Source organism: Nicotiana tabacum, chromosome 4, assembly GCF_000715075.1.
Source record: "Nicotiana tabacum cultivar K326 chromosome 4, ASM71507v2, whole genome shotgun sequence".
Classification (NCBI taxonomy): Eukaryota; Viridiplantae; Streptophyta; class Magnoliopsida; order Solanales; family Solanaceae; genus Nicotiana; species Nicotiana tabacum.
In genome coordinates this window covers 27,978,639-27,989,759 of record NC_134083.1, presented here as the reverse complement: position 1 = coordinate 27,989,759, position 11,121 = coordinate 27,978,639, and the positions used below count along the sequence as shown (strand labels likewise).

General features: G+C 35.1%; 1 protein-coding gene across 1 annotated transcript; it reads right to left on the bottom strand.

The window, feature by feature from the left end:
* Positions 1-421: 421 nt before the first annotated feature.
* On the bottom strand, positions 422-10,806 carry FUL2 (agamous-like MADS-box protein AGL8 homolog). Its single transcript, NM_001325205.1, is given in 8 exon segments — positions 422-718; positions 883-998; positions 1,081-1,122; positions 1,443-1,484; positions 1,564-1,663; positions 6,757-6,821; positions 6,907-6,985; positions 10,574-10,806. Coding segments are annotated over 8 exon segments (738 nt in total). The 5' UTR covers positions 10,759-10,806; the 3' UTR covers positions 422-609.
* Positions 10,807-11,121: the final 315 nt, after the last annotated feature.

Below are 11,121 nucleotides of genomic sequence, written 5' to 3'. Positions count from 1 at the left end.
CAAAAAATAAACCCATAAACTTAAAGTTCTAATTGCCCTTCATGACTAAAATGAATCCCTTTAATCGCTGAGCACTTCTTGAATTAAGGTCTACCTGTACAACATCTGATGGAGCCGTATATCGACGTGCACGCGCACACACTCTCTCTCTATATATAATTTATTCCTTTGCTGTTTGATGAAACTATGTTTATATTTTTAAAAGCAATCAGTATTCGCTTTGTCATTGCTGTCGAAAATCTACTCCAATTATTAAGAAGCAATCTGACAAGAAAGGCCAATCCATATATACCTTCGACGAAGACAAGGAAATACACACACTACTTCAATAAACTAATACCACATTCTCGTCACTATAATGTATGGAACAATTATAATAAATAGGAGTCGTAAGAAGTTTAAAGCCTAAATATCCAAGGCGAGGATGATATGGTACTACATTATATATATTTCTGAATATTGTAATACAGCACCACATATACATACTTAATTAATTAGGATAAAAGTTGTGTTTGTTTGATAACATATATGTACATATTCTTCCTAACCCGTAGACGACAAACCATAGCATAATATTGATCGCTTCACGCTTATAATACTTGATTAGTATCAGTTATTAAGATGGCGAAGCATCCATGGCGGCATTACAGTGTTCTGTTGTTGTTGCCGCGATGATCCTTCAACTTCTCCGTTGTCTCCTGCAGTTGAGTACGCTTCCCTGCATTTTTCACGTCCGATCAACATTATAAATTACATGTTCATAAGTTTTTGGCACTTGACAATATTAATGAAATGGTTGCTACATGAGATTCTGGCACTTCCATAATTAATAAGCTTGTTCCAAGACAGAAACTGAAAGCTAGCTAGCAGTAAGATATATACCCAAGGTGAAGAGAGCTCAAGGGCTGTGACAAAACGAATGTAGATGAGTTGAGATGATCATGGCTCTGTTGCTCCCACTGAGTCTGCTGAGCCAGCTCTTTCTCCCTTTCTTTCACCTTTTCAACCAATTCTAAAGTTACAACAAATAATGCCCTTATTTTGGATTGAGACGTAGACATTTTAAAAAATAATTACTACCTGCTTCGAGAGCTTGTTGTTTTGCTCTTGCAATGCCTTGTCCTGTGCCATCCAAAAGGAATGTTACAGCACAACTTATTTGCTCAAATTTGTGTTAATAAATTCTTTAAATATTAAATTTAGAATACAGTTATTTGCACTTGAAGTCGTCGTTCTAAAATTCAGAAACCATGATATATATTGAACTCCTGGCTCCCCCCTTCTGATCATGCAATGAAATTTCCCTATTTTAATTTTATAGAAATTGGATTGTTGATCATAAACACTAGTTTGAAACCAGTGAATTATGTTAATGAGATTACCCAATATTGCATTTCAAAGAGATTAAGAAAATTAATCTCTTTAAAGCATAAGCTTCTCACCTTCTTTTGCAGCTCAGAAATGGATTCATGCATCAATTGATTCTACAAGCAAAAGGTTTTTCAGTTAGAACAAACTCCAGATATGTTTAAAACTATAAATATGATTGATGTGCTTCTCTACCTTTCTTGATCGAATGTGCTTTAAAGCAGAATCGACCTGGTGCTCAAGATTCTGCAGCTCTTTCATACTTAATGAGTCCAAATCTTCTCCTGCATAATGCCTGTAAATTAATTATTAAGACGGGCTAGTTCATTTTCTAGAAGTGACTTGATATATCTGTGGGGTTCATCCCATCAAAATAGACATGTGCCTATGAAATAAAACTTGGCTGACAACTCTTTCTTGGAGCTAAAGTTTGGAAATAAGTGGAGGAGATTAATACATCTCCTATAGCATTCTTGGAGGCTACGTATTTTGCTCCTATAAAAGGAGGACCTCTCTCACTTCTTAAAACACACCAAAACGAAAGAGAACCAACTGAAGTTAAAGAGAGTAATACACAGATTGTAGTCTGTAGATAAATAGTGAGTGTGAGGAATATTGTAGTGAAGTGTTTAAAATAAAGAGTGTTATTTCTTTCGAAATTGTAGTAGTCTCTTGACACTACTAAGTTGTAATATTATAGTGGTAATACTACTCCACTTGGATATTGTATTTTACACCGTTAAAAGATTTTGTGTCTTTGTTACTCTCTTGTGTTATTGTTATTTATCGTGACTATTATTCCTGGGTGGGATTATTATTTTTTCCAACAACGTGATATCAGAGACATGGCAAATAATGGTCCGTTGTCTTTTCAGTACCCATGTCTCATAAAAGATAATTATGAGAAATGGTATCTACGCATGAAAGTCATTCTTGGCTCCCAAGATGTGTGGAAAATCGTAGACGGGGGTATGTAAAACCCGATAATGAGGAAGCTCTGCCTCAAAATAAAAAAGATGTCTTGGCAAAGATAAGGAAGAAGGATCAACAAGCTCTCATGCTCATCCACCAATGTTTGGATGATGCCATGTTTGAGAAGGTAGCGGATGCTACCACCTCAAAGGAAGCTTGGGAGATTTTATAAAATTCTCTCCAAGGAGTTGACAAGGTGAGGAAGGTAAAACTTCAAATTCTAAGGGCTGATTTTGAAGTATTAAAAATGAAAGAATCTGAATGCATTTCGGATTATTGTTCAAAAGTGAAGGCTATTGTGAATCAATTAACAAGATACGGGGAGGACATAGAAGATGTCCGTGTGGTAGAAAAGATCATTTGCTCTTTAACACCTAAATTTGATTTTGTGGTGTGTGCTATTGAGGAGTCTAAAGATTTAGACTCTATGATGGTGGAGCAATTAGAGGGTTCTTTACAGGCCCACGAAGAAAAGAACAAAAGGAAACAAGAAGTACTATTGGAGCATCCTTCAAGGATTATGAAGGTGAAAAGAGCTATCGAGGAAACAGACGGGGACAAGGCCGTGATGGTCATGGAATAGGAAGAAGTAGTGGTAACAATTTCAACAATGAAGTTAAAATTTACCAAATATTCAGAGGTCATGTCGTGGACAAAGAGGAGGAAGATGACATAGTTACAATCAAGAAAATAATGGATAAAGGTATGACATATCAAAAAATTGAGTGTTATAATTATCCATAAATTTGGTGAAGAGAAAGCTAACCTTCTTGAGAACAAGAAAGAAGAAGATGAGTTAGACATTATTGTTGGCACTCAAGGAAGAAGATAGGGATGATTGTAGCTCGTTATATTTGGATAATGGAGCAAGCAATCATATGTGTGGATGCAAAGAGAAGTTTGAGAAGATCAATAAGACGGTGAGAGATAATGTATCCTTTGGATATACCTCAAAGATTCAAATCAAAGGAATAGATACGATTCTCATCTCCTGTAAAAATGGTGGCCACAAGTTAATTCAAGAGGTTTATTATGTGCCAAAATTAAAAAGTAATATTTTGAGTTTGGGACAATTTCTTGAAAAGGGATATGATATTCACAAGAAAAATATGCATCTTTGGCTTAGAGATACAAGTGAAATTCTAATTGCTAAAGTGCATATGGCAAATAATAGATTGTTTTCTCTGAATCTTAAGACAATTGATGCAAAGTGTTTGAAGGCTAATGTGCAAGATGAATCATGGTGTTGGCACATGCGATTTGGGAACTTGAATTTTGAAGCGCTCAAATCAATGGGAGAAAAGGACATAGTGCATGGGATACCATCAATCAACCATCCCAATCAATTGTGTGAAGCTTGTCTTCTTGGAAAACATGCAAGAAGGAATTTTCTGAAGGAGTCCATGTCAGGAGCAACCATGCCACTCCAACTTGTTCACACTGATGTGTGTGGGCCAAACAATCCACCTTACTTTGGTAAAAGTAAATACTTTCTTCTCTTCATTGATTACTTTAGTAGAAAGACTTGGGTTTATTTCTTAAACCAAAAATTTGAAGCTTATGCTGCTTTTAAAAAATTCAAAGTACTTGTGGAGAAAAAAAATGGCTATGAAATAAAAGCTTTAAGGTCCGGTAGAGGAGGTGAATTCACTTCAAAAGAATTTAATAACTTCTGTCAGTCTCATGAAATTCGTTGCCCTCTAACGGTAGCTTATTCACCTAAACAAAATGGAGTTGCAGAGAGAAAGAATCGAACGATTCTTAACATGGTTAGATGTATGTTAAAAGCTAAAAGTATGCCCAGGGAATTTTGGGCCAAAGTTGTTTCTTATGCAGTTTATTTGAATAACAGATCTCCAACAAGAAATGTTAGAGGTCAAACCCCTCAAGAAGCATGGAGTAGAAGAAAGCCAAGTATTAAGCACTTGAGAATCTTTTGGAGCATAGCCTATGCTCATGTGCCACAACAAGGGAGAGCAAAGCTTGACGATCGAAGTGTCAAGCATGTGTTTGTTGGCTATGATACGAGTTCAAAAGGCTACAAGTTATACAACCCAAGTAACGACAAAGTGGTGGTAAGTCGCGATGTTGAATTCGATGAAGAATTGGCATGGAATTCGGAAGCTCAGGAAGAAACTTCATATGATTTTCTTCCATACTTTGGTGATAAAGAAGAACTAGAGACTGTGAAACCTGTGCATGATACAACTCCGCCTCCTTCTCCAACCAATATTGCATCTCCTTCTTCTCAAGAAAGTTCAAATGTACAACCGCAAAGGATGAGGAATATTCAAGAGCTCTATGAGGACACAGAAAAAGTTACTAATTTTGATTTTTTTTTATGTTGTCTCTTTGCCGATAGTGAACCAATAAAATTTGATGAAGCTATTACAGATAAAATCTGGAGACAAGTCATAGAGGAGGATATCGAGTCAATAGAGAAGAACAATACTTGGGAGTTAATAACTCTTCCCAATAGACAACGAGCAATTGGAGTGAAATGGGTATACAAGACAAAGAAGAATGCTGATAGAGAAGTGAAGAGATACAAGGCATGACTTGTGGCTAAAGGCTACAAGCAAAGGCAAGACATTGACTATGAAGAAGTCTATGCACATGTTGCCCGCATAGAGACAATTCGTTTGTTGATCTCTTTGGCGGCGCAAATAAAGTGGAAGATCCATCAACTAAACGTCAAGTTAGCTTTCTTGAATGGCTATCTTGAAGAAGTTTATGTTGAACAACCACTGGAATTTGTGGTCAAAAACTATGAAGATAAAGTATTGCGGTTGAAGAAAGCTTTATATGGATTGAAGCAAGCCCCACGGGCATGGAATAGTTGTATCGATAAGTATTTTCAAAACAATGGGTTTACTCGTTGTCTCCATGAATATGCTCTTTACCTTAAAGTTCATACTAATAGAGATATCTTGCTTGTTTGTTTCTATGTTGATGATCTTATTTTCACGGGTAATAACCCAAGTTTGTTTGAAGCTTTTAAGAAAGATATGCCCCGTGAGTTCGAGATGACGGATATAGGGCTCATGTCATACTACTTGGGCCTAGAAGTGAAGCAAATAGAGGATGGAATTTTTATCTCTCAAGAAAGCTATACAAAAGAGATATTGAAGAAGTTCAACATACTCGATTGCAACCCTGTGAACACGCCAATGGAGAGCGGGATAAAATTGTCCAAATTTGATGAAGGAGAAAAAGTAGATCCCACATTTTTCAAAAGTCTTATGAGAAGTTTGAGGTACTTGACTTGTACCAGGCCAAATATACTCTTTGCAGTTGGAGTAGTAAGTCGCTTCATGGAAGCTCCTAACTCCACTCACTTGAAAGTCGCTAGAAGAATACTCGTTACTAAAAGGTACGATTGATTTTGGGCTATTTTACTCTTTTTCTAGTGATTTCAACCTTGTGAGATTTTGTGATAGTGATTATGCGAGAGATAGTGATGATAGAAAAAGCACAACTGATTTTGTATTTTTCTTGGGTGATTCTGTTATTTCTTGGAGTTCAAAGAAACAATCAAATGTTACTCTCTCAACTTGTGAATCTGAATATATAGCAGCAACTTCCTGTACATGTCATGTTGTTTGGCTGAAAAGATTATTGAAGGAGCTCAATTTACAACAGATAGAAGCTACAAAGATTTGTATTGACAACAAATCCGCACAAGCACTTGCAAAGAATCTAGTGTAACATGATCGAAGCAAGCATATAGGTACAAGATATCACTTTATCAGAGAATGCATTGCTAAGAAGGAAGCCGAACTCAAATATGTTAAGTCTCATGATCAAGCTGCGGATATCTTTACAAAGCCTTTTAAGTTTGAAGATTTTTAAAGATTGAAATCAAGACTTGGAATGAAAAAGAAAAATCAAAATTAAGGGAGTCCATACCACCAAAATAGGCATGTGCCTATGAAATAAAACTTGGCTGGCAACTTTTTCTTGGAGCCAAAGTTTGAAAATAAGTGGAAGAGATTAATACATCTCCTGTAGTATTCTTGAAGGCTACATATTTTACTCCTATAAAAGGAGGAGCTCTCTCACTTCTTAAAACACACCAAAACGAGAGACAAGCAACTGAAGTTAGAGAGAGTAATCCACATATTGTAGTCTGTGAGATAAATAGTGAGTGTGAGTAATATTGTAAGGAGGTGTTTAAAATAAAGAGTGTTATTTCTTTCGAAGTTGTAGTAGTCTCTTGACACTACTAAGTTGTAATATTATAGTGGTAATACTGTTCCGCTTGTGTATTGTATTTTACCCCGTTAAAAAATTTGGTGTCTTTGTTACTCTTTTGTGTTATTGTTATTTACCGTGGATATTATTCCTGGGCGGGATTATTATTTTTCCCAACAATATCAAATACAGTTATTGACCACCGAAGGGAATGTAGTATACCTTTGGTTTCTTTGCAAAACCTCAATTCTTGCCTTAAGCTTAGCATGTTCCAAAGTCCAGCTCCCCTGCACAAAATTAAGTTCTCCCAAATTTTGATACCTAAGTCCACTATAGGAAGCAAAATAATAAAAACTTGAGACTTAGGCATACCGGGGTTTCATGATCAGTAGCAGTAAGCTGCCTCTCAGCATATGAGTACCTTTCATACCTTTCAAGAATCCTTTCCATGCTGATACCAGATTAAAAGAGATGGGGGTAATAATAAGACCATCGATTTGAAAATTTATATCAGTAAAAGATTTAATGCATTTGAACGTGATTTAAAAGAAAAGGTGAGAATTATATACAGAATTGGGTAATCAACGATAGAAGTTATTATAAAAGCAAATATTTGTGTAACAAAGTTCTCAAGACATTGGTTCAAAATGAAAATACTAAAATTCTGGATAATAGAGTGTTAAACTTCTTTTTACATCAGTGGTGCCCCAGCCCGCGCACGCGGCTATTTCACCAGATACCTAATACCTTCTACCTGCAGAGATACTAGACAATGTTGGCAACCAATGCTTAGGCAAATCGGAAGAAATTATCTAATATTTTTTTTATCTCCATCAAGATTTGAACCTTTATCTTTAAATTTTGCAACTACCTTATTGGTTATTAGGTCACACCCTTGGATAATTGCAATGTCGTCCAATTCTTCAGCGAAGTTGTCACTTGTCACTATTCATGTTCCTCATTCGTTCACACCATCATTCTAATTCTAATGTTCGTTTTTGCACTTATCCATAGGTATTTTCTGCAAATACACTATATTTCCAGTATTTTCCCTAAGGAAAATCGTTTCATGATGCCATTGTTTCCAAGGGCCAGGAAAAGTATGCCATTAACTAGATTCCAAACAAACAAAATGCTGTTCCCACCATCATTAGGAAATTAAGGTCCATTCTTGTTCCTAGTTCTTTTACCTACCCAAACAAAAATATCTTAGAGTTGGCTTACCTTAAAAACCTAGGCGACTCTGAAATATTCCCTACGGGATACGAGTAAGGTGTGTGTACACACTACACTCCCCAGACCCCACTTTATGGGATTTTACCGGGTCATTATTGTTATTTTTTTCCTTTTCTTTTGGGAAGGGATCGAATATAGTTGGGATAGGAGTAATGGAAAACAATATCGTGAGATATTATTGATTAAGTTAAGAACAATGTATATAACTTAAATTCTTTTGGATATTAGAGACTAAATCTAGGATAGAAACTTTATCCCTTGCTTGGTGATAGGTAATCATTGGATAATATGGTTAATTTTTCTATGAAAATGCCCCTATATATCTAGACTCTAGAAGATTTGTCAGACAAAAAATACACAAAAAAGAAAAGAAAGTAGTACGGCCTAAAATTGTTAGGGGCAATATATACACAGACCACTCAGAAGTTGCAAGAACATGATGTAAAATTTAGAAGCACAAAGACGTCGAAAAGAATAGAAGGAATCAAAAACTCAAACAATCAACTACAGTATGTTACAATTAGGAGGGAACAACGCGAGTTAGGGTACAAAGGTCCCCAGAACTTGGGCTACATGGTAAGTTGGGGAACTGGGTCCTGTCATCCGCCCTAGGGTTTCAAGAAAAAGAGAGAAAATAAAAAGGAGATGACTAAGGCGAAACAAGCGAAAAAACAAGCCTTTCTATCCTCAAAGGATCGTGCTTGGTTATAAAAATAATGAATAACAATAACGGATAAAATATGAGAATTTTTTCCAAAGGGAAACAAAGCAACAAAAGAAAACTAGCTATAAATCAAGCGAGAGAATAGAACCCTAGCAGCATATACGACAAACACGAGAAGATGTCCTCCCATATGGGGGATTAATTCCGAGAAAAAATAATTAAATAAAATGACAAAGATGTCCTCTCATATTCCTTTGAGAAAATCAAAATTAAAACTGAAAATAAAAGTTTATCCCTTTAGTTTATCAAACTAAATACATGTTCTATATTATATCTCGTATATATCATTCTTGTCTAATTAAATAAATATCTACCAAATAAAAGCATATCCATTAAATAATCTTATCATTATTTAATACTCGTATTATAATCCAAACATTATGATCTCATTAACTTGTTCACACACCAAGAGACTGAGTTAGAGGAATGGATTTCAGGTGGTTAATAAACCATGCTTGATCATATACTCTTCCTTCTCAGAAAGTTATCAATATGTTATATTAAACGTAGAATGCGAAAAAGGAAATGAGAAATGAATACATAAAAGAAGAATTATAAGAAGATTAGACAAATAGAAAGGAAGATTGTTCTACACATGCTAACTAGCACTATTGTCTTAATGAATAATTTACTTTACATTTAGAATCATCCCAGAATATCAACTCAATTCAATGCTTTTGCAATATTAAAAGGCGTAGACCCTTTTTATGTTAAAAAGATTTGGATTCTCCAAAAGAAGTTACCAATATATACATTTTGCACTCTCATGTAACTATAGAAAGTTAAATGTGTAGGATAATATCCTGCTCAAACAAAAAAATTACATCTAAATTGAGACGGATGAGTATTTAGAATGCATTTTTTGCTTTATGTTTTTTTTTTATAATTACTTTATGTTGAGATCGTTATAAAAACTTGTTTGTCAAGTAAGTTTCTCTACCCCCCCCCCCCCCAATGTAAGTTTCTCTACCCCCAAATCCACAGATATGAACAGCGAGTTTTAAAAACATGAATAGCTGCTGAACTTGTATCTTCTAATTAATAGTTAAGTTGATAATTAGTTAAGCTTAATTTCATATTATATTGTTTGCATAAATAATTTTTCCCCCCATTGCAAAAGTTAAACGTTCATAACTCTAAACTCATATATTCAAGTTCATTTCTCTTGTTATCATCTAAAGCTATATACTCTAAACTCATATATTCGATCTTTTAGTTCATGCTTGTAGCTCCCCACATACCCCCGGTAAATACAAAAAAGACTATTGTATAAAAGGCTGAGAACCACTGGACCATGAGTACATCGTGCCTTTAAAAGTTAAATAGAGAGTACTTGGCTTCAAAAAGAAGACTATATTTGACATCAAACTTATTGCAGACTTTTATTAGAGACTTTAATTTTGCCTTTACAGGATTCAAGTGCTTAGTTAAATACTAAAAGAGAAACACGCAGATTAATTAGCCTCGCATAAACATAGTTGCTTTCTGTAACTGAAATGACTTCTGTTCCAGTTCTACGTACGTTATTTTTGTTTCTACACTTCCCTAGGCCAGTTGTCTTAGGTGCGCATGGAAGTATTCAAGTAGTACCACCTGCTTAAACTTTTCCTAAATAATTAGGTGGTGTGTTGGTGAAAAAAAGGCAAAAGGGTTGAAAAACATAAGGAGTAACAGAAGAGAAGCTCAAGTATTAATTCGGCTTATAATTCTGCACTATTCTTGTTTTCAAAGAGATCTGTTATGGCAATGCTTCTTTCAGAAACAAAACGAGAAAGAATGGGTTTAAGCTCTCGAAAATTTAATAAACTATGCATGCAGTCAAGAAATAGCGAGTTTATGGAGCATAAACTTCAACCAATCTAACAAAAGAGAATTAAAGGAAAACAACGAACAACTAAGATCTGAAAAATCAAAAGAATGTGGAGAAGAGAATTTTTTTTTTTAAAAAGAACACTATTAAATTATCAAGAAATAGGGGTATAGAACTAAAGATCAAGAAGAGAAAACGGAGTAGAGCATATAGTAAAAGTACACAAAAGATATTAATTGCAAAGACTGAATAAATAGCAAGAAACGTACCAAGAATCGGTGGAATACTCAAAGAGTTTGCCTTTTGTAGAAAAAACAATTAAACCAACCTCAGCATCACAAAGTACAGAGATCTCATGAGCTTTCTTGAGCAAACCAGATCGTCTTTTTGAGAAGGTGACTTGTCGATTGATCTTGTTCTCAATTCTCTTCAGTTGCACTCTTCCTCTCCCCATTATTAAAATTTACTTAATTTTCAGACAGAAAAAGAAGAGTACTACTATACTGCAGAAGAGTGATAGGGTGTTTTATCTCAATATTTCTCTCTTTGGTAAATGAAATGGTTGTGCAGATGTAAAGAAAAATTGTATCGTTATTGGGAAGTGGAAGGATCCCAGATAGGAGGAGAGGAGGGAAATTAATGGTATGGGCAATACCAGAGTGGTTTCGTCAAATAAGTTGTCGATTTATGATTGGAGGAGGATACTGTTGAGTCGTTAGTGTCGAAGTAGAGACCACAAGTTTTGAGTACTGTAGACAAAAGCCGTGCGTGTGGGGTTGTGGAATGTACGGACAAAAGGATCTAATTTTTCATTTTC